Source organism: Xenopus laevis, chromosome 5L (genome assembly GCF_017654675.1).
Source record: "Xenopus laevis strain J_2021 chromosome 5L, Xenopus_laevis_v10.1, whole genome shotgun sequence".
NCBI lineage: Eukaryota > Metazoa > Chordata > Amphibia > Anura > Pipidae > Xenopus > Xenopus laevis.
Genome location: NC_054379.1, coordinates 137,786,287 through 137,811,181, shown reverse-complemented (window position 1 = coordinate 137,811,181; position 24,895 = coordinate 137,786,287). Strand labels below are relative to the sequence as shown.

The window sequence follows — 24,895 nt, the reverse complement described above, 5'->3', positions numbered from 1 at the left end:
CTGTGCAAAATAAAAAATGTTTCTAATATAGTTAGTTAGCCAAAAATGTAATGTATAAAGGCTGGAGTGACTGGATGTGTAACATAATAGCCAGAACACTACTTCCTGGTTTCAGCTTTCTAACTCTGAGTTAGTCAGTGACTTAAAGGAAGGCCATATGGTACATATCTGTTCAGTGAGTTTGCAATTGATCCTCAGCATTTAGCTCAGATTCAAAAGCAACAGTTATGACCCATGTACCCCCCTCAAGTCTGTAATTGGTTACTGCCTGGTTACCAGGGGAGCCAGTCACTGTTAACCAAGAGAGCTGAAAATCAGGAAGTAGTGTCCTCGCTATTATGTTAGACATCAGTCACTTCAGCCTTTAAAAATAACATTTTTGGTTAACTAACTATATTAGAAACATTTTCTTTGCACATCCTATCTGTTTACCCAGTTTTTATTTTTACAGTGAACAATTCCTTTAAGCAACCCTGCCTTTTGACTTATAAGAAATAGAAAGAGGACAAACTGGAATTAGAATCTGTTCTGTGTTTATGTTGTTCATGTTGTTGTTGAGCCTCAGATAGTGAAGATACTGGCAAATTCTGGTACAGGTATGGGACCTGCTATCCAGAATGCTCGGGACCTGGGGTTTTCCGAATAACGGATCTTTCCGTAATTTGGGTCTTCATGCCTTAAGTCTACTAGAAATTCATTTAAACATTAAATAAACCCAATAGGCTGGGTTTGCTTCCAATAAGGATTAATTATATCTTAGTTGGGATCAAGTACAAGCTACTGTTTATTACAGAGAAAAAGGAAATCATTTTTAAAAATTTGGATTATTTGTATAAAATGGAGTCTATGGGAGTCAGCCATTCCGTAATTCGGAGCGTTCTGGATATCGGGTTTCTGGATAAGGAATCCTATACCTGTATTGTATTTTCTTTTATGAATAAAACTTCACTGACCCATTTCAAGACCTTTGAATGTTTACTCCATCACCCCCAATGCCGTCACAGGTCCGCAGCTTGTTTGGGCTGTCTCACTGATCAGAGTATTGGCAAATGTCTCTATCTTCAAAATAATGGACATAATCGGAGAAGGATTATGTCTTATGTACTTAGGAAATAAAGAGCAGGTGTTCTAATTATTATAGAAACAACCTATTTAGACTTGAATTGAATGGATATCCCTTTATTGTATAGAGATTATATTCAGAAGTGTTTCACTAATTTATTGAACATTGCTTTCGGGAGGATTTAGTCAGCAATAGAGAGAATTCATATGTGGCTGTGTTAATTGCTGCTGTAGGCGCTGTTATTTCACATGCTCTCTCTATTATGCCTTATCCGCTAATCTTCCATTGCCGCTTGTGTGCGCACATAGACACTGTGGGATTTTGGCCTGGGCCCAGGATCACTCCCTCTCTTCTACTCGAGGACAATGCCTCTTCTGTTCAGCTGACATAATCTTGTTTGTTGTTGTTATACACAATTAAGGGAAGTGATATTATTGGTATTGCTTCATCACTGGATGACAAATTAACCTCTACACTGCCGACGTGATCAGCAACCCAATGTCTGTGTTCCACTGTGTATGAGTACAATATAAGGGTGCACTCGGCTCAGGCAAGCAAAGCAGCATGATACACCAGCTCTGCTGAAACAGAAACTATAGGTCCGTATCTGGGGTACCTCTTGCCCAAGCTTAAAGGAGGGGGGGGTTCACCTTTTATGTTAACGTTTAGTATGTTCTAGAATGGCCAATTGTAAGAAACTTTTCAGTTGGTTTTCATTATTTATTTTTCATCGTTTATTTCATTATTTGCCTTCTTCTTCTGACTCTTTCCAGCTTTCAGATGAGGGTCACTGACCCCATCTAAAAACAAATTCTCTGTAAGTCTACAAATCTATTGTTATCATCAAATATGTTTTTCAAGAGACTCACCACATATATGAGGAGGCCCATGTGCTCTGCACCGAGCCTTCAGCTTAAAGGGGTGGTTCACCTTTAAGATAACTTTTATTATGTTATAGAGCGGCCAATTCTAAGATACTTTTCAATTGGTTTTCATTATTTATTTTTTAAAGTTGTATAGTTATTTGCCTTTTTCTTCGGACTCTTTGAAGCTTTGAAATGGGCGTCGCTGACTCCCTTCAAAAAAACATGCTCTGTAGGCTACATTTGTATTGTTATTGTTACTTTTTATTACTGATCTATTCAGGCCCTCTCCTATTCATATTCCAGTCTCTTATTCAAATCAATGCATGGTTGCTAAGGTAATTTGGACCTGAATAAAAAGCTAAATAACTCAAAAACCACAAATAATAAAAAATGAAAACCAATTGCAAATTGTCTCAGAATATCACTCTCTACGTCATACTTAAAGTTATCTCAAAGGTGAACAAACCCTTTAAATGAGCGGACATCACCGTAGTGTTTGTAGCGTAGGCACTCAAAGAGCAAATCCTCCAGGCAGTAGTAGAGCTGTATTTCATACTTTTACTTCAATAAATACTACAACTGCCTGGAGGATTTGCTCTTTGAGTGCCTACCCTACAAACAATACGGTATTGTTATTGTTACTTTGTATTACTCATTTTTCTATTAAGACCCTCTTATATTCAAATTCCAGTCTTTTATTCAAATCCGTGTAGAGTTGCTAGGGTAATTTGGACCCTAGCAGCTGGATTGCTAAAATTGCAAATTGGAGAGCTGCTGAATAAAAAGCTAAACAACTCAAAAACCAAAACTAATGTAAAAAATTAAGGAGTTGTGCACCTTACATCAGGTGCGCAACCCCTTTAATGACCTGAAATTATACAGGGGAAGACCCCCCTCTCCCATAGCTAAGGCAACTGCACTAGCAACCAGGTTCATTCAGAGGCTTGATTGTTACTCTTATTAATGTTTGTTATTGCTTATTTTCTTATTTAGACAGACTCCTATTCACCTTCCATTCTGCCATTTGAACCACTGCCTGGTTGCCAAGGTAAGTAGGACCGATAGCAAACAATGTTTCATTATCCAAACTGGAGAGCTGTGGAACGCATTGAAATCATTTAAAACTACAAGAATTTAAAAAAACAAAGAGTGCAAAATTTCCACTAAATACTGAAAAGTTAAATTCAAGGTGAACAACCTCTACATACTGTAATCCCTCTGAAAAGGATGGTTAACTTTTAGTATGTTATAAAATGGCTAATTCTAAGCAACTTTTCAATTGGTATTCATTATTTGCTATAGTTCTTGAATGATTTGCCTTCTTCTTCTGACTCTTTCCAGTTTTCGAATGGGGGTCACTGACCCCATTTAAAAAACAAATGCTCTGTAAGGCTACACATTTACACATTCTACTTATTACTCATCTTTCTGTTTAGGCCTCTACTATTCAGACACCAGTCTCTTATTCAAATCAATGCCTGGTTGCTAGGCTAATTTAGACCCTAGCAACCAGAATGCTGGAATTGCAAACTGGAGAGCGTTGAATAAAAAGCTAAATATCTCAAAAAACACAAATAATAAAAAATGAAAACCAATTGCAAATTGTCTCACAATATCACTCTCTACATCATACTAAAAGTTTAATTTAATTTAAAAGTGAACAACCCCTTTAATGTGTCATGGGATCTCTAAACATCACCTCATATTTGGAGAGTAAAGATGACATAAACTGTAATGCAGCTGTTTGTAGAGGTCTAGTTGGGCTGCCTACTAATTACAATTTTTTAAAAATGATAATTAGTGATAGGCGAATACATTTGCCTGGTATGGATTCACGGCGAATTTCCACGTTTCGCCACCGGCAAATAAATTCTTTTAAAGTGGAGACCAGGAAATGCTACCTGCTGATTGGTTGCTATAGTTTACTGCGCCTGGGCAAACTTGGTGCCTTTTATTACATAACCCAACATGCAAAGCTGAGATTTCTAGCCTTGAGATTGGTGTTAAAATCACATATTTATAAAGGCCTTATTCACATGTGTGTTTAAAGTGCTACTTTTAACTAAAAGTTGTTTCATGACTGCATGTTCTCTTTATACAGTGCTACCATATCAGATGTTTGGAAGGAACAACACACTTTTCACAGGGGTGCTGTTGAGATTCTTGCCTCAGGCGGCAGCACCTGCACTGTTACCAGGGGATGCAAAAAGCCACTCCTGGTAACTAAAAAAAAAACAAAAAAGACAAAATTTCTAAATCTGAATGTTGCCTGTTCTAGTGCAACTGTGCTCTCTGCACTAGCGATTCAACACCCTCCGATGCTGAAAAGTTAAGCCCGTGAGGGATTAGGGGCCTGCTTTGGAAATGCCGCCTCAGTTGGCACAGCGGCCAGGATCACCCCAACAACACTTTTTTCCACACAATCTGTTTCCCTACTTGTGACATGGAAATAGATACATTATTATTCCAACTGATTTGGCCCAGTCACTTACATACAGACCCAAACTGAGATATGCCCTGGCATTTCAAGTACACAGAGGCCCAAAAGTCCCAATAAATATTGAATGTCTATGGCATGTAACACCAACTATTTTGGTATTTGCTAGAATTTACAGATTAAATTTACAGATTGCTAGTCCAGGCCTGAGTTCATAGTTCTTATCTTTCCCTCATTTGTCCCCTTTTTTCATAGGTCAGTGCATCCTTCTTCCTTGATCATGCTGTTCAGATAGTACTTAACTTTGCACAATGCCTCCTATAACGGACCACACGGACATCTGGACAGCAGATACACCGCTTCCTCCAGATATCTGTGTGGACATCTTGCTTCCCACTGGTATATATGTGCAGATGGAAGTCCCAAGGAATGCATCCATATCTCATATTAAACAGGTAGATGTCATCTTCAATGATAATCTTGCACAAATAGCTTGTTTGTACATTTCTATTGCTTTGGGTACTGAATGAAGTCCTCTCCCAACGGGTCTGTGTTAGCCCCACAAGCAATCCTGTTGTTGGGCAGGGGTAGAAATCTGATTAGATGGTTTATCCAACCAGCTGAGTGGACAAATCAGGCAAACTCCCTTTTGTTTGGCTACCTCAACACATGAAATTAATCTTGGCATGTATGGCCAACCTTAGACTTAGAACCAAGTACAGGACGAAAACTAGATTTATGTTGACCCATTTATGTGTGTGTGTTTATGTATGTTTGTATGTATGTTTGTGTGTATATGTGTGTGTGTGTGTATATATATATATATATATCTATATATATATATCTATATATATATATATATATATATATATATATATCTATATCTATATCTATATATCTATATATATATCTATATATATATATCTATATATATATATCTATATATATATATCTATATATATATATATCTATATATATATATCTATATCTATATCTATATATATATCTATATATATATCTATATATATATATATATATCTATATATATCTATATATATATATATATATCTATATATATATCTATATATCTATATATATATCTATATATATATATATATATATATATATATATATATATATATATATATATATATATATATATATATATATATATATATATATATATATATATATATATGTGTAGTACTCCCTACTGTGAAATATATGGATATAATACACAAAAGCCATGAATATCTTGTAAATTATATCCTTATAAACGGTGAGTTCTGATGTCATCAGTTATAAACGGTGAGTTCTGATGTAATTTCTGTCACATGACTTACTAAAATTTGTGTATTATAATAAAGTACCCCCAGTTGCAAAATATGAGGATATTAGAAGTTACCTCGGAGTTCCATGACCTGTATAAAAACAGTCATAAAACTCCTCAGTAACTTATAATACCCTTATATTTTACAAGAGGGAGTACTTTATTCACTATATATTATAAGTGATATGACTAGCAATGTCATCAGTTATAAACGGTGACTAGTGATGTCATTTTGTCAAATGACTCGCTAAAACTTCTGTATTATAATAAATAAAGTACCCCTTGTTGGAAAATAGGAGGATATTAGAAGTCCCCAAGGCGTTCCATGACGAGTGTTTTTATACAGGTAATGGAACTCCTCCGTGACTTCTAATATCCTCATATTTTCCAACAAGAGGTACTTTATTTATTATAATACACAAGTTTTAGTGAGTCATGTGACAAAATGACATCTCTACTCACCGTTTATAACTGATGACATCACTAGTTACCGTTTATAAGGATATCATTTACAGGATATTTATGGCTTTTGTGTACTATATATATCTATATTTATATATATATATATATATATATATATATATGTCTTTCCTTTTTTTTTTTTAAAATTGGTTTCTTATGAATTTGATGGCCTGCCGGACTAAGATTTGGTATTCTGTAATTCTGGTTGTGTTCTTTTATAGCTCCTTTGGAAGCATGCACAGAGCTACCCTCTGTTTCATCTCCTCCTGGAGATTGACACCTATATGTTCCAGTGTGTTAATCAGACAGCTGTGCATGAAGAGCTAGAGGATGAGACTCGCCTTCTGTGTGATGTTCGCCCATTCCTGCCTGTTTTGAAATTGGTATCCCGAAGCTGCAATCCTGCAGAGAAGTTAGATTCAAAAATAGGGGTTCTGATAGGAAAAGGTAATTAAAAATATGCCACAGTTTACTTTGACCTTTCATTTCATTGCATGGGAGGTATGGGACCTATTATCCAGAATGCTTGGATCCTGGGGTTTACTGGATACGGGATATTTTCATAACTTGCATCTTCATACCTTAAGTCTACTAAAAATAGTTGGAGTATTAAATAAACCCAATAGGATTGTTTTGATTCAGAAAGACATAAGGTGAAAAATTAAACTTTCAACTTGAATATTATTCTGTATAATGGGTTTCCAGATAATGGATCCTGTACTTTTACTGTACAATGTAATGCAGGGTGCTTTTTGACAGCATTATCTGTGTGAAATAGGCCCTCTAGCTAAACATTATTTACGAACAGAATGCTAAATTGCAAATTGAGTTACCCTATGCAACCAATTAGGGTCTGTCTAATTATTTTTACTTTTTACAGAATAAATAAAACTGCTTACTGATTGGCTGCAGTTGAGTGCTGCAGAAGTGCAATTTAGCACTCACATGAGTAAATCAGCCCAGTGTGTCTTACTCCATTTCATTCCGTTCTATTGCAAATATGTTGTGTATAAATTGGAGGAATTTTAGTACTTACCGTATATACCCGAGTATAAGCCGAGTTTTTCAGCATCCAAAATGTGCTGAAAAAGTCTACCTCGGCTTATACTCGGGTCAGCGGTACCCGACCCGAGTTGCTGAGATTGCAGTCACTTTTAATCATTCCTATACCAACAGTACACTTGGGGAGAGACTGCAATATCCCACAATGCCCTCTGTTGGTTATATGAAAGAATAACAGTGCGCCCTCTGTTGGTTATATGAAAGAATAACAGTGACTGCAATATCACACAGCGTTATCTGTTGGTTATATGAAAGATAACAGTGACTGCAATATCACACAGCGCCATCTGTTGGTTGTATGAAAGAATAACAGTGTGCCCTCTGTTGGTTATATGAAAGATTAACAGTGACTGCAATATCACACAGCGCCCTCTGTTGGTTATATGAAAGAATAACAGTGACTGCAATATCAAACAGCGCCCTCTGTTGGTTATACGAAAGATTAACAGTGATGGCAATATCAAACAGCACCCTCTGCATATGGTAGTGGGACAGTGGGACAATGCACACAGTAATCCGTTTGGCAATTCTCTGTCACCATCAACTTTGCAAAGAAGTCCGGTTGATCGCTGGGGGGTCGCTTTGGCAGAATGTGCGCTGATGGGAGACAGGGCTGTAGTTGTGTCTAGGCTTATACTAGAGTCAATAAGTTTTCGTAGGTAAAATTAGGTACCTCGGCTTATACTCGAGTATATACGGTAATCAAATGTATAATTAAAAGAGCAAATTGTGCTGTTTCTGAAACAAGGGACAATGACCGTAATTTTGCCAGGCCATCCCACACATCCAGAGTTCTTTGCCCAATCGTGAACCCGACACATCTGTATTTATTATAGAAATCTGTGGGTCTTGATTTGCATTGATCACTACTGTGCACACACACTGTACAGCCTACATTAATTCTAACACTCATTTAACATTTGACTTTTACATGTTGCTGCTTGGGGCTTGTCAGGCATTTTGGATTTTTTGGGAAGGAAAAAGATCGGTCGTGTTAGGTAAATTAATATATGTTTGCAAAAAAGATTAGTGCAAAACAAGTTAAATTTGGTGCATTGAATTTATGTTAAAATAACCATTTATGAAAAATGAAAAATAAATATATATATATATATATATATATATATATATATATATATATATATATATATATATATATAGGGAACCCTAACATCCAGATAGTTGCCAAAATTCAAAACTGGAGAGGTAAACAAAAAGCTTATTAAATTAAAAAAAAAAAAACACAAAATAATAGGAAAACCAATTGCAAATTATCTAAAAAAAATGTTCATTTAAAGGTGAACTGCCTCTTTAACTCTAAATAACACAAAATAGCACAATTCTTTATATTATTTGACAAAAATAACATTTGAGATGCCTGTATACTAAGCCATGGTCTTACAGTAAATGTAACCGTTTCCCCTCTGTTTGCTCGACACCCTTTAATTATTCTTCCCCCACAGATTCTCACCTTCCCTAGCTTTTATTTTACACTTTACTGCAGTATAAGCCCAGAGAGCTAAAAGTGAATGCTACTCGTTACTTAGATTGTAAGATCTACAGGGCAGGGACTTCCTTCCTCTTGCATCTCATAAAGGGGTAAGTCACCTTTCAAAGACTCAATTGTTTTTAAATAATACACCAGAAATAATGACTTCTTTCAATTCTTTAATGTTTTCAAAGGGGTCCTACACCCAAAAATTCTTTTTCATAATAAAAGGAAATCTAATTCTAACCTATAGGTTAGATAGGTGCCCTTTAATCCTAAAAATGTTCTCTTTCTCGTGTTTCAGGTCAGCAAAGGAAGATGCTATCACCAACTCTCTGAACTGTAAACATTTGGTACATTTCTGAACAAGCAGCCCTATAGAGCATGCTCTCTGAGCTGCACTAAAGCCAACATTTATACATTAGTTGCTGACATTCCTCTGATGCTGCCGACACTTCCAACTAATGTAGTGAATAGCAACAGCTTAGAGAGTTGAAAGACTGGCTTCCTGAATTGCTACATGGAAACGGAGGAGATTGAAACAAATTAATTTTTGAAATAGGAATCTGGGGAAATATGACTTATTTCTGGTGTACTTTTTTTTTTTAAAAACAATTGAACTGAAAGTGTTTGGAAGGTTAAGTGCATATGATGACATATACAGTATGAGTTCCCACTTTCAGTATCCAGAATAATATTGTGGTGCCATAAGCCGACATGATGTCCCCCCAAAATAGTGCTTTATTCTTCCATTCTATGGCTGAAATAAACAGATTATGCACCCGTTGCCTACTCAAGAGGGTGTGAACATTATGCAGCCTATTTGGTGGATTTTATTCTAAAATACAATACCGTGGTATCTTGTATGGTTCTATATACAGTAGAACCCCCATTTTACATTTTTCAGAGGACCAGGAAAAAATAATGTAAAATCGGCGAAATGTGTTAAAGTAACTTTTTCTTAAAGTACTGAAAGGATATAAGCACAGGAGTCAGTTTTACTTTAAGATACAATATTTATTGTGGTAATAACAAGGGTTAAGCATTGCAGTGTTAATGTTGTACTATGGGGGGGGGGGCATGTGCAAGGCCTTTCTGTCAGTCACATACACAACCTAAAGCAATAAGTGATTGGTGCAGGACTAATTGAAATTGATCATTTACAGGCAGAACCATGGCAAAATATACATCTGGTTAGTATTTTATACCTCATTATTTCACAAATAATAACATTCATATAGGGGAAAAAAGCCATTTTTTGGGTACATCAGGACAAAATTTTGATGTAAAATCCAGGAAACATTACTTAAAATAAGGGCAATGCACCCATTGAAATGCATTATAAATTGGTGGGACCACAAATAAAAAAATGTGATGCGGGAAAACTTAAAATTGGGGTACTTAAAATCGAGGTTTCACTAATTATTTATGTTCTTGTATTGCCTTGTTCCTTGTCCCTTCAAATAATATACAGCACCACATATAAATAACACTATATGAAAAAATATACAGATATACAAAATCATTCTGCTCGAAACAAACACTTCTCCACTGAAATGTTTTTTTATGATGCTGAATATACTTATGATAAACCCACCTTCTAGTTAATTCCTTTTTGCGAGTGAAAATAGTATATTTATCATAACAAACGTGTTATTCACCTTGTTATTTTTTAACATACTGTATCTTTTGTTCCTTTCCTTTTTTGGTCATTGAGAAGGAGATATATGCTCAACACATTTTTAAATCTTTCTGTACCTTCAGTCTACGTGTAAACATTCATATAAGTGTTGGTATGCCACCTGCCTTCCCAACTTAACATAAACTATATCTTGCCATGACTTCTTTTGCACATTACTATTGTGTTGCAGACATAAAGTTATTTGTGGTTAAGACCTTGGCTGGGTAAAAAGGTAAAAAATATTTTGTATAAAAATAGCAAAGGCATGCCAATGAATTGAATTGCAGAGAAACACAACCTAGTTAAACTGGCCCGGTAGCAACTTCATAAAAATGTTTAATCCATTTCTGTATATTAATGATTAACCCCTCAGCTAAGGCATGGGGTTATGTATAAGTCTGGCGGCATTTTCCCAGTAACTTACATGTGATCTCCAGGCTTTGCTAAAACTGCCAAGCTTTGACTTAACTCTGAAAAGAACAGAACATTTGATATTTGTTGCCTTTGTATGATACACCAGCAAGGTTTAGTGCCCCGCAAGAAAGAATACGAAGCCCACATTTTTTTTATTAAGTGGCATTATGTCCTGCAGTAAAGGTATGGAATCTATTATCCGGAAACCCGTTATCCAGAAAGCTCGAAATACCGTCTCCCATTCCATTATAATCAAATAATTCAAAATTTTTAAAATGATTTCCCTTTTCTCAGTAATAATAATAAAACTGTAACTTGTACTTGATCCAAACTAAGATGTAATTATTCCTTATCGGAAACAAAAGTAGCCTAATGGATTTATTTAATGTCTACATGATTTTTCAATTTAAAATTCAATTTTTATCAATTAAAAAATAAATAAATTAAAAAAAAAAAAAATATATATATATATATATATATATATATATATATATGAGTGCTTGCACATACAGAGAGATTTGTAGATATCACTTGTTCACAATGGCTATAAATAAAAATTGTTCGTTCATAGGATTCTAGGTAGGAGCATAGATCAAGTATAAATGAATGTTTCCAGCACATAAGGAGCAATGTTCCTTATTTGCAGGCTCAGAACCCCGTCTCCCTCTTCTGAGAGCAATCATTTGTTTTCAATAAATTTTTCTTTCCTCTTGAGTCCTTTTTTTTTTTTTTTTTAAATTTCTTTTTACCTTCAGGGCACTGTCAGAAATTTGAAATCACTTAAAACATTTCATTTAAACGGGTTGGTCGATCTGACTGTGCGCCTTTGAGAGAGATGTTGCTGGTTATCTGAAGTTCTGGCTTTGGTTTATTCCATAAGTTTGCCATGGAGCTGTCAGGTCCCTGGGGGGATAGGATATCAGGCTGGAATGCACTGAGTGGCGTGCAGATGGGCGCAAAACGAGACCACAAGATCTAGCAAACCCTGATCGACCTGCAGTTTCACCTGTGGGCCACTGCTAACAGGTCAAATGCTTAACCGTTTCACTGCCAGCCCAAAGTCACACTTCATTTGTGCTAACTGTCTGTGTTTCTTTACATATAAAGGGAGTGAACATTGAATGCAAGCCTGAAATAACATTTCTAAAATAATCCCCCTCTCCGCATTCTCTCTCTTTTCATACAAGAGTCAGATTTTGATTGACCATTAGAACAGATACAGAAAAAACAAACAGACTCTGACCCAAAGCTACATATAGAGAGAGAGACAGGTTACAGTGTTTTTTTTATTTTCATAATATGAAGCTTGTATTACGTTTTCATCCCCTTTAAACATTTTGTACTTTTTAATTTTTAGAAACATTTGCTGGGAGAAGCTTCCCGTTTCCTATGAATTCCCTATTTTTGGGGGGGTTAATTCCACATATTTCTAAAAGAATGAAACATTTTGATTAAGCTAATAGCTATATTAATACATGGACATTTCTGAATTACATTTTTTTTGTACAGGTATGAGATCCGTTATCTGGAAACCCGTTTCCAGAAATTTCTGAATTACGGAAAGACCATTGCCTATAGACTCCATTTCATCCAAATAAACCACACTTTTGAAAATGATTTCCTTTTTCTCTGTAATAATAAAACAGTACCTTATACTTGATCCCAACTAAGATATTTTGAATCCTTATTGGAAACAAAACTATACTATTAGGTGTATTTAATATTTAAATGATTTTCTGGTAGACTAAAGGTACGGAACAATCCATTATCTGGAAAACCCCTGGTCCCGATCATTCTGGACAACAGGTCTCATACCTGTATAAATGTGAAGATATACAATAAACTTTAAAAAGCCCATGCTTCTCAAAATGTATCTTTTAATAGTGATACATAACTTATGTAGTCCAGAACCTCACAATGGAACTGTACAAGAAACTGTATTATACATAGACTGCAGGAAACCATATATTTTTAGAAAATATACATTCTGATGTTTTCAGATGGGTAAATGCTTCTCTACTCAAAACGGCAAAACTTTGCTAATGCAGTTTTTTTAAATTTCTGAAAGTATTTAAAAAGCACACATGCTGACATATTAAACATTGGTAAATATATTGTTGAACTCCATATTACCATATTTCAAAGCTTTTCTTAAGCTAGCAATTTCATGAAATTTCCAAAAATTGCACTAAAAGATGGCGCTTTATAGCAGTATATCCATATGTACACAGAGAAAACACCATAAACAGGAAGTCAGCCAGTAGTCTAATCCCCGATATGCATAGGATTACCATTATATGTACATATAGAGACCCTAAAATCAAAATGGAGCATACAAACTTTCATGACTGAGACACTTCAGCTACCACATCTGGTTTTTATGTGTGGTAGGAGCTCCATAAGAGGAAGTTAAAAGCAGAAAAACCTTTATTTTTGGAAAGTGCACATTCTTACACATTCATAATGAGTAAATACAGTATATATTTTAGCTTCGAGCTACCAAATTGCAAAGCATTGCTAAAGTTAGAGATTTTATAAAATTTCCTCAACGCTAGCTCTTTACAGCATCTTAGCTCTCAGATGTCCTTCTGTACAAAAAGAAAATATACGTATACAGGGCTCTTCTAAAATAGTGCATTAAAATAGTGCACATTTGTATGGGTAGATAGCAAATAAGAGCAATGCAGATTGCAATAAAATAACTAAAAACTGAGAAATACAAATATATACAGGTATTGAATCTTTTATTTGGAAACATCTTATCCAGAAAGCTCAGAATTATGTAAAGTCCGCCTCCCATAGAGTCCTTTTAAAACTAATAGTTCTAAAAAAAACTTACTGATTTCCCTTTTCTATGTAATAATAAAACGGTACCTTGTACTTGATTGTAATTCAGCTGCATGATTTCAAATTGGTGGCAAAACAATCCTATTGGATTTATTTACTTTTTAAATGCTCATCAGCAGGCTTAAATTATGGTGATCCAAAATACAGAATGAACCATTATCTGGAAATCTGGAAAATCCTTCTAAAAGGGGTGTAAACATTTTGCAGGGGGTGCTTATTATCTGATGAAGAGGGAAAAATCAGGGAGTGAAAGAATGGCTTTGAACTAAATACAATGATTAAGTGCAGTTTTTAATATACTGAAGTGCAGCCTTAGAACATACCCATGACCCATTCCTTTAACGGTGGCAGCCCCCCATCTTCTCTACCCTGTTAGGCCATCTTTTGCATGACAGCGACACTACATGTGCTCAGTGTGCTCTGGGCTGCTGTTGAGAAGCTAATCTTAGGGGTCATTGGGAAATCATTGAAACATTGGCCGAAAATGACGTTATAGAAGCTAATGCTTGCTACAGGGCAAAATGATTGATTAATTGTGATGGAGCATGGCCTTGTTTCAGAGCATGCAGCACTTCTGTTTGTATTTATACAGAAGTAGCTGCATTTTGATTGGGAGCAGTGTGGGTATGTGCATTTCTCTGGTTTACTCTTATTAATTAATTGTGTTATTCTGACTTTCATTTGATTCCCCACAACATTTATTCATTGCCGTTTAATTGTACAAAGCTTTCTGCTGCACAAGTGTGTGTGAAATAAAAGTTTATTAAACTCACCACTTTTCCAGGGCTGTTATCCTGCACATTCCGTATATTAACAATTAGTCAGAGTGAATGCCACATTAAAGGTATATTCATCACTCTAATATTCTTCATGAAATTGCCCGCAGTACTTCATATACAGTGTCCTTGCTGCAAGGCTCTCTTTCACTTGACTTAATATAGATGCTTTGGCTTGTAACTTATTTACACTTTTTCCTTTTTAAAGGTCTCCAGGAATTTGATGCCCTTAAAGACAATGAGGTAATAGAATTCCGCAGCAAGATGAGGAGTATCAGCGAGGGGAAGATCCAATCCCTGCTTGGCCTAACATGGATAGAGTGGCTAAAGTGTACATTCCCCCCAGAACTAGAGCCCTCTGTACAGGATAACATCCAAGGCAAGCTCTATGGTGGCAACATTGTAGTGGCCATTCATTTTGAGAACTGCCAGGTAACACTTTTTTCATAGTTAACTGTCAATCTATGAGAAAGGGTCAGGGCACACGCTCAGATTAGGGGAGATTAGTCGCCCGGCGACATATCTCCTCTTCTACTGGGCGACGAATCTACCCGAACTGCCTCCCGCCAACTAGAATGTAAATGCCTCACAAGGAAACTTCGGGCGACTTCAGAAAACGAAGCGCTCAGATTGCCATCCTAGCCGGCGGGAGGCAGTTTGGGGAAATTAGTCGCCATTGTTTTGTAGATATTTTATCTGTTATGCAGTGCTGTTACTACAGCCCTACTGGAACTTGAAGGGCAATCTTATGGCTGCATTGTTGCTAAAGCTGGCCACCCACTTAAAGATTAAAGACTTGATTGTTTGGCAAGGTTGCTTATACATTATACAGTCATATGAAAAAGTTTAGGAACCACTCTCAGCCTGCCAAATAATTTACTCCACTTTCAACAAAAAAGATAACAGTGGTATGTCTTCCATTTCCCAGGAACATCAGGAGTACTGGGGTGTTTTCTGAACAAAGATTTTTAGTGAAGCAGTATTCAGTTGAATGATGCTAAATCAAAAGTGAAAAACTGGCTGTGCAGAAATTTGGGTACCCTTGTAATTTTGCTATATTTGAATGCATATAACTGCTCAGTACTGATTATTGGCAACACCAAATTGGTTGGATTAGCTCGTTTAGCATTTGACTTCATAGACAAGTGTGTCAGCATGGGAAAGCAACTCTCAAAAGATCTGAAAAAAAAGCATGTTCAGTATCATGGTTTAGGGGAAGGCTACAAAAAGCTATCTCAAAAGTGTAAACTGTCAGTTGCAACTGTAAAAAATGTAATCAGAAAATGGAAGGCCACAGGCACAGTTGCTGTAAAACCCTGGTCTGGCAGGCCAAGAAAAATACAGGAGTGGATTGTGAGAATGGTTAAAGACAACCCAAAGATCACCTCCAAAGACCTGCAAGAACATCTTGCTGTAGATGGTGTATCTGTACAGCGTTCTACAATTCAGCGCAAAGAACATCTGTATGTCAGGGTGATGAGAAAGAAGCCCTTTCTGCACTCACGCCACAAACAGAGATGCTTGTATTCTAAAGCTCATTTAGACAAGCCACAGTCATTTTCGAACAAAGTGCTTTGGACTTATGAGACAAAAATTTAGTTATTTGGTCATAACAAAAAGCGCTTTGCATGGTGGAAGAAGAACACCGCATTCCAAGAAAAACACATTCCAAATTTGGTGGAGGTTCCATCATGCTGTGGGGCTGTGTGGCTAATTCAGGGACTGGGGCTCTTGTAAAAGTCAAGTCGGATGAATTCAACCCAATATCAACATTCTTCAGGATAATGTTCAAGCATCAGTTACAAAGTTGAAGTTACACAGGGGTTGGATATTCCAACAAGACAATATCCTTAAACACACTTTGAAATCTACAAAGGCATTTATGCAGAGAGAGAAGTACAATATTCTGGAATGGCTGTCAGTCTCCCTACTTGAATATCATCGAAAATCTATGGGATGATTTGAAGCAGGCTGTCTAAGCTCGGCAGCCATCAAATTTAACTGAACTGGAGAGATTTTGTATGAACAAATGGTCAAAATACCACCATCCAGAATCCAGACACTCATCAAAGGCTATAGGAGGCATCTAGAGGCTGTTACATTTGCAAAAGAAGGCTCAACTAAGTATTGATGTAATAGCTCTGTTAGGGTGCCCAAATTTATGCACCTGTCTTAATTTTCTGTTAATCCAATAAACTTTGTCACTGCTGAAATACTACTGTTTCCATAAGGCATGTTATGTATTAAAAGGAAGTTGCTACTTTGAAAACTCAGCCAATGATAACCAAAACGCCAAAGAATTGACTGTATGTCTACCTATGGGCCCTCACGCATATTCAATAGATATCTGCCTGAAAACCAACTATGCATCCATTTAACCAGCTATTCTGGATGCATAGTTGGCCACCAAGACATTAAGGCATACTTTGCATGTATCCACCCATAATTCTTTTTTTGTAAAAGAGAAGAGAAACCCTTCTTTAAGCCCTTCTTTCCTTAACCAGGGCTAGCATTATGGAGTGATAGTTCCTTGATATTATGGTGCATCTCCTTATTTTATTCATACCTATTTTGCTAAAACAACCCAACCTTTTTACTCCTCAGGATGTGTTCAGTTTTCAAGTGTCCCCAAACATGGCTCCTGTCAAAATAAATGAACTTGCTATTCGAAAGCGTCTGACTATCCATGGCAGAGAGACTGAAGGGGTAGATCCTGAGGATTATGTGCTGCAGGTCAGCGGAAGGATGGAATACGTTTTCGGGGACCACCCTTTAATTCAGTTCCAGGTTTGTATTAATACAATGATTATTTGAATGGGCACTCTGCAGGATATTCTTCATATGGTGGTATTTTGGAACATCAGAAATCAGAAAGGGGGTATTCTTGACAATTGGTCCAAAACACATGCTGTTTTTTTTATTGTATAAACAAAGCCTGGTTATTGCCAGTGTGAAGTTTTAGCAAGAGACTTGGCAAAATTGCTGTGACTAGTCTTGTTCCTCAATTCATCTGCTGCCCTTATGGCCGAGCAGTTTTAATTGCCCCAGGGTCACCTCATTCTCAAGCTATGCCTGTGTATAATGCTGAAATATGTGACTGTAGCAGCTTCTGATTCCTACGTAATATTTGTGTCCAACTCCTAGTACATCAGAAACTGTGTGATGAACAAGACTCTGCCACATCTAACACTGGTTGAGTGTTGCAACATCAAAAAACTGTTTGACCAAGAGATGAGTGAGATTGAGCATGCTGTGAGGAGAAAGTCATCCTTGCACCCAGCTCTTCCAATGCCCTTGCCACCAAAGAAACGTGGTGCATCAGTGAGTACCATCTAAAATTGTATTCAATCTATGATTACCATGCGAGATAAACTGCATGCATGCGCACCTTTATTTTATATAGAGGAAGGGTAATAAATTAAAAAAATAAATAAAAAATATATATATGTGCAGTAAATAATATGCACTGTCACATACATGTTAATGACAGGACAATATAGGTTCTTACCCCATAGAATTTACAATCTTAATTGGATGGATCACTTACATCCTATTGGTTGCTGTGGGTTACTGCTCCTGCGCAAACCTTTATTCAGGGAAGCACCGAATCCACTATTTGGGATTCGGCTGAATCCCCGGAACCTTTGTGAAAGATTTGTCTGAATACTGAACTGGATCTAAATCCTAATTTGCATAGGCAAATAAAAAAATTACATATGCAAATTAGGGGCAGGAAAGGAAACCGTGGAAACATTTTTTTACTTCCTTGTTTTGTGATGAAAAGTCATGGGTTTCCCTTCCCACTCATAATTTACATATGCAAATAAGGATTAATCCTGGATTCAGTGCATCCCTACTTTTCTTTCATATGGGAAGTAGTCTCTGAAAGTCTTTGCTTGTTAAAATTCTATAGCCAAATATCTAATTGCCTTCTTGCTCTATAGCCAAATGGTTATTTGATTTGATTTCTTGCAGGTGAAGACTCTGAATATGCGGGATATTGTGTGGAATATTGTACAACCATACAAGATCATTTTGTCCAGAGGGAGTAGGCTTAACACAGAGGACAATGTAAGAAATAATTTTACTAGTAAAAGTGTGTGACCTGTTGCTGATTTATATTTTACTTTATAATGTAAAACAAGACTCACTGATAAAGCGCAAGTCCTGCGCTGCTTTTCGCTGAGATGCCACTTTGTGCAATTGCTGCTGTGTGCAAAAATCAGTTGCCACCTTTGCTCTCTGTGCAGGAATTTTTTGAAAAATATATTAATTGCAAAATATCAGTCTTTGTGTTGATGATTCATCAATATATACACATAGCAGTTGGTCGTATGACCATTTGTCTGGTATATAACAGTATCTCTGCATGTATGGCCTGTATAGATCACATTCCAGAAGTGACAGTCAGGATAATATTTCTCTTTTGTGCTTTCACTTTTCCAAACTTGGATGTATTGACTGGGCAGGCAACAGATTTTAATAAGACCCCTGCACATACAGCTACATGTTATACTGAGATAAATGCTGTGGCTTTTGTACCATGTGCATAAAAAAAACTCCTGTAACTACAGACCATCCTCTGGGTCTCCCCATCCCTATACAGTCATCTTCTCAAGACAAATAGGACAAAGTTACCTCCAGCATTGTTGCCTGAGCCCCACTTGAGCCTCATCTGAAATTGACTATGTTCCTTGATCCCCATCCCATCTTCTTAAACCAAATTGGTCAAATTTACCTCCAGCATTGTTGCTTGAGCCCCACTTGAGCGTATTCTTGATTTATAGTCCTTTGCTAGAGCTGCTAGGGCTTTTGTCACCCAGGAGTCTAATGTATTTATTATAGTTTTTTCCCTACATGTAACACAATATTGCTGCATGGCTTGTATAAATGATACTAGCAGTCTGTTTCCACTGACACGGTCACCTTGGCCAAAGGGCAGTTTGGTAAGTCAATGGGTAGACATTGACTTTTTTCAATTACAAGTGTGGAATAACCATTATCCAGGAAGCTATGAATTATAGGAAGGCCGTCCATCAAACAAGCAGTTTCCAAAAAAGTTGGGGCACTGTGTAAAATATAAATAAAAAGTTATTTGCAAATCATTCGAACTCTAAATTTAATTGCAAATAGTTCAAAGAAAAATAGTCTGTTCTTTTTCGCTTTACACAATGTTTTCAGTCTTGAATTGCTTATGCCAAATTTTTTGAAACAAGTTGCTGGCATCAAATTCAAAGTGAGCATAAAAAAACAATAACATTTTCAAGTTTCATTTACATTTAACACAGTGTAGCAACTATTTTGTAAACGTATAATAATGTATTATTTACATTATTCTCTATAATCTGTTCTGTTGGGTTTAATTAATGTTTAATAGTAAACTTACACTATGGTTATCCACATTATGGAAAGATCCCTTATCCAGAAAACCTCAGGTTCCAAGCATCCCATACTTTTTTCTGAAAATTAACCTTTTTATTAATCGACTTGCTTGAATTAGCCTAAAGGATGTATTGTAAGATTTCTATGAGTGCACACTGTAGCATTTCCCAGCTTACCCTTGATTTTGCTGAATAGGTTTTGGTGCGAGCTGGCCTGTTCCATGGCACAGAGCTGCTGTGTAAACCCACAGTGAGTTTGGAAAAGCAAGGAAAGAATGATCATGTTTGGAACGAGATACTGGAATTTGAAATCAATGTGTGTGACCTTCCACGAATGGCACGTCTCTGTTTTGCCATATACGCGGTTTTGGACAAGCCTAGGAACAAGAACAAAACCAAACCTTCCAATCCCAAATATCAGACTATTAAAAAGTCTGGCAAAATGGTAAGATAATTATTTTGCTTTGATTTTACACATCTTAAACGTAGCACAAGTAGCTTTTGTGACTTCTTATATAGTGTATATATATATATATATATATATATATATATATATATATTTATGTGCTTATTTATTTTTTTTATGCTTTTTTCAGTTTTATTTATTGTGTCCTGTGACTGGGAATATTTTCCCTGTAACAAGCTTTGTGTTGTTGTTTTGAAGTTCTCATTTTTTTTTCTCCCAGAACTTCCCTGTGGCCTGGGTGAACACCATGGTGTTTGACTACAAAGGGCAGCTGAGGTCTGGCGATAATGTATTGCACTGCTGGTCATCATTCCCTGGTAAGCATAATTTAACTTAATCAGATTTCTATTCTAGTTTTTTTTTTTTCATCTAATTTTAGGGAACCACCTATCAGACTATGAGGAGCTACGGTAATTTTACTGCTTTTTTTTAGCTTGGAATTCCTTTAATCCTGGTCTATCCCCAGTCTATAATTGTAACCATAAGATATGAAACAAGCCTGGTATAGTATTGGGGAACAAAGTATACCAATTAAAGCCTTCCTTTTATTTCATATTAAGCCCAAAATAAGTAGTTCTTACAAAACTAAATAAATATATCATAAGAGGACATCATTTTAAACTTTTGTCTTGCTCCTTATTTGTGTCTCTTTTGATTGATCTTACTTTCTAGCTGTATCATGCACCTCCGCTTTTTTATGCAACTCCATTTTTTTGGCCCAAGGGTGAGCTGAGGGATCAGTACTATTAGGGGATATGTTTGCAGCCATATTGTTTTCATCCTGAATATTTGGCTTTAGACCAGATGAGCATATCACAGAGGAATGTGTCATCAGCCGTAATGTCTTCATTAATTAAGGTGAATTTATTCAGTAGCTTCCTTCTTTTGTTATTGTTGGCTAAATCTATACAGTGGAAACCCTGTAAATCTTGCTATGAGGCCTTAAAGATGTATTTCACCTTAAAACACATTTAAGTAGGGTGAAGACTAACTGCAGTCCTCATATCTTGATCGCAGTCTTCACGTTTTATTTGTAGTTAAAAATAAAAGTGCAAAAACTGCAGTCCTCATATATTGATCGCAGTCTTCATGTTTTATTTGTAGTTAAAAATAAAAGTGCAAAGAGACAAGGGATCTTTTCTAAGTGCAGGTTATAGTTCCACATATCTCCGCATACAACGTTACACTCACAGGATAAAAAAAAATAGTAATCGCATATAAGTTTCTTAATTGTTCGTATATTTCGCTCTCTGTCCCACTCCGTGTGTTCATTGCTCAGAACCAGTCCCGTGCCGGCAATCAGTCCCTCTATAGTCTGGATTTCGAGTTCTCTCAATTCTTGTAGTAGTTTCAGATATACGGACTCCTCACTCTTTATCCAACGCGTTTCACAGCTCCGATCCGCTTTCTCAAGGACTTCCTCGTTTTATATGTGGTGTTGGAATTATTATGGAAACTCATCTGCAGTTGCATGTGGTTTTTATTTCTTAAAATATACTCCCTCTTTCCAGATGAACTTGAAGAAATGCTAAACCCTATGGGAACAGTGCGAACCAATCCTTACACTGAGAATGCTACAACTATACATATAAAGTTTCACGACTACTCCAAAGAACCCATTTCTTATCCACCATTTGATAAGGTGAGCTAATTTAGGTTCTGTAACCTTCTCAGAACCAAACTTCTCTGTGTCTTATGCACTTCAGTCTGTGCCTCTTTTACTGCTCTTGCAAAGGAAACTGCTTGGAGCTGGTGACTCGTTTATAAATACACCCAAATGTCTTGCCCAGTTTTTAACTTTTAGGGTCAGGGCACACCGGCAGATTCAGGGAGATTAGTCGCGCGGTGACAAATCTCCTGTTCTTCGGGGCGACTAATCTCTGCCTGTGTGCCCAGTCCAGGATTTTGTTGCCAGATTTGGCCGCATTCCCACCACTTCTTGCAGTACCGAGATTGAACTCGAAACTGAATCTAGTAGCGACATGAAATTTAAATATGCAAATGAGGGTTCTGATTTGGTTCTGCATTCGGTTGACTCTTGTAAAAGGGACAGTGTTTGTCCAAATTTGAAAATAACTGTTTTGGTACATCCATGACTGTAGAAGAAGAGAGTACCTGCACACTCCTAATGCTCTGTAATATTTCTTGGAGAGTGCATAAAGAGGACTTATGTGACAAACTTAGGTTGTAATGCGTTTTTAAAGGGATCCTGTCATCGGAAAACATGTTTTTTTCCAAACGCATCAGTTAATAGTGCTACTCCAGCAGAATTCTGCACTGAAATCCTTTTCTCAAAAGAGCAAACAGATTTTTTTTTATATTCAATTTTGAAATCTGACATGGGGCTAGACATTTTTCAATTTCCCAGCTGCCCCATGTGACTTGTGCCTGAACTTTAGGAGAGAAATGCTTTCTGGCAGGCTGCTGTTTTTACTTCTCAATGTAACTGAATGTGTCTCAGTGAGACGTGGGTTTTTACTATTGAGTGTTGTTCTTAGATCTACCAGGCAGCTGTTATCTTGTGTTAGGGAGCTGCTATCTGGTTACCTTCCCATGGTTCTCTTGTTTGGCTGCTGGGGGGGAAAAGGGAGGGGTGATATCACTCCAACTTGCAGTAAAGAGTGATTGAAGTTTATCAGAGCACAAGTCACATGACTTGGGGCAGCTGGGAAATTGACACTATGTCTAGCCCCATTTCAAAATTGAATATAAAAAAATCTGTTTGCTCTTTTGAGAAATGGATTTCAGTGCAGAATTCTGCTGGATCAGCACTATTAACTGCTTCATTTTGAAAAAAATGTTTTTTCCCCATGACAGTATCCCTTTAAACAGTAGGCCCCAAGGGATTGAAATGAAATTGGGATAAATTAACAGAATTGCTATGGAGAATGAACATCAGTCAATCCCAAGCATGTAATAAAGCAAACGAATAGTTAAAAAGTTAACGGGTTAACAAGTGTTTAACACAATGGGTGGGTCTGAGCAAATACTGAGTTGTGGCTCACACTTTATACAATGATGTCATGTATTGTGTCCAAACGTAAGTGCACAGTTGGTACAGTAGATACTTACCATTAATATGTGTTTTCCACAGATACTTGAAAAAGCTGCTGAAATTGCACGGAACAGTGACAGCCTGTCTACGACGGTAAGTTCTCCGGGGCAAGCCACAATCCATAAACTCTGCTCAGCTGTAGGAGATCAATGTGTAGTAAGCCTACTCAAAGCTGGAAACATAAAAGCAATTAAGTCATTCTGTGGCAACTCCCTAACCAGGCACATCCAGGTACTTAGAAAACCCTTATAGCTATTAACCTAGACCGAGACCACTGTTTAAATTTGTGCATTTGTTTCAGCATGAGCTGAATAGTGTGATACATGGCAGTGTAGGGCAGGGTTTTCATTTTCTTAAAGTGCATCTTTCTATCTATCTGTCATGGGCTGGTGGTGTGACATGTATTTACTAAAAATAATTCTCATTCTCTCTTTAGCCTCTATGTGTTTTATCCATGTTTATTACATGTGGGTGCCCATGTTTACAGGGATGCAGATTATTGTGTAAGTGCCTGGAGGCACCAGAGCAGAGTTAGGTCAGGCTTTATTAGTTGGCTATGAGTCATTGCAGCATGCCTTCATCAGAACAATTTACTATGCAGGATGAGAAACAGCATCATGTGCCATTAGCCCAAAGCGATCCAAAACAGCCCCACTTCAGCATCTGTTAAGCTGGCCATAGACGAAAAGTTCCGATTTTTGGACCGTGTGTGGAGAGTCACAACATTTTTCGTCCGGTGGAGATCGGTCGTTTGGTTGATCGGACAGGTTAAGAAATTTCTGTCGGCTGCCGATAATATCTCTGCGTGTATTGTCGATTGTACGATTTTCAGTGGGAGACACCAGCTTTGTCAGACATAACTTTCGTACGATTGCTGTAGGGGCAGAACATCGGCTGATCTGTTCTTTTACTAATTTATTTGATCAGAATGGTTAGTGGCAGGTTGGGAGATGGGGAAGTCCGATCGTTCAAGGATTCAAACGATCAGATCTTTGCATCTATGGCCAACTTTACTTTGTCTTCATGCAATATTTCGGAGTCTGAGTTTGAATGATAGTTAGGTCCAAATCTCTTTCGCATTGAAGATGTATAAGAGCTCCTTCTCGACCTTTAGGATTTCTGCCAAAATCAGCTATTTGGTTAGATTTTGTTTGTGCTGGAGTCAGTTATTTGAGTGAGCTCTAACAAATCTACTAGAAAATGCCCCCCCCCCCAGAGATATATTGAATCTAACTATAAATCAAAATCTGACACCCAACTCTTGGAAGAAGACAGAATGAAGAAAAAATTATGCTGCGTGTGAAGTTGTGATGGTTCCCCTTTAACTCAGTCAGCTGTTTGATAGTTGTTGACTCGTTATGGATTAATGATAAACAATGTGGAACACACAGAGGGAATCAGTTGTTTGCAGCAGTTAGGTTATTTACATGAAAATGAAAACACAATGAAATCTTTATAATAAAAAAAAAAGTAACTGTTATGGATAGACTAATTCAATTTATTCTTTAACTTCACCCAACAATTCTGAGTATTTTTATTGTGATGACAGTTGCCTTTTCACAAGCC

At 36.8% G+C, this 24,895-nt stretch overlaps 1 protein-coding gene across 5 annotated transcripts in view; it reads left to right on the top strand.

The window, feature by feature from the left end:
* The window catches only part of pik3cb.L (phosphatidylinositol-4,5-bisphosphate 3-kinase catalytic subunit beta L homeolog), a 105,195-nt gene that overhangs the window by 62,493 nt on the left and 17,807 nt on the right, over positions 1-24,895 (top strand). For all 5 annotated transcript variants that reach the window (XM_018263924.2, XM_018263925.2, XM_018263926.2 and 2 more), the window contains exons 3-13: positions 2,923-2,977; positions 4,622-4,821; positions 6,380-6,605; positions 14,636-14,859; positions 17,032-17,214; positions 17,572-17,748; positions 18,403-18,498; positions 20,005-20,253; positions 20,495-20,591; positions 21,786-21,916; positions 23,369-23,422. In XM_018263924.2, the coding sequence (XP_018119413.1) occupies positions 4,678-4,821; positions 6,380-6,605; positions 14,636-14,859; positions 17,032-17,214; positions 17,572-17,748; positions 18,403-18,498; positions 20,005-20,253; positions 20,495-20,591; positions 21,786-21,916; positions 23,369-23,422 (1,581 nt within the window). In that variant the 5' untranslated portion in view covers positions 2,923-2,977; positions 4,622-4,677. The remainder of the gene's footprint in view (positions 1-2,922; positions 2,978-4,621; positions 4,822-6,379; positions 6,606-14,635; positions 14,860-17,031; positions 17,215-17,571; positions 17,749-18,402; positions 18,499-20,004; positions 20,254-20,494; positions 20,592-21,785; positions 21,917-23,368; positions 23,423-24,895) is intronic.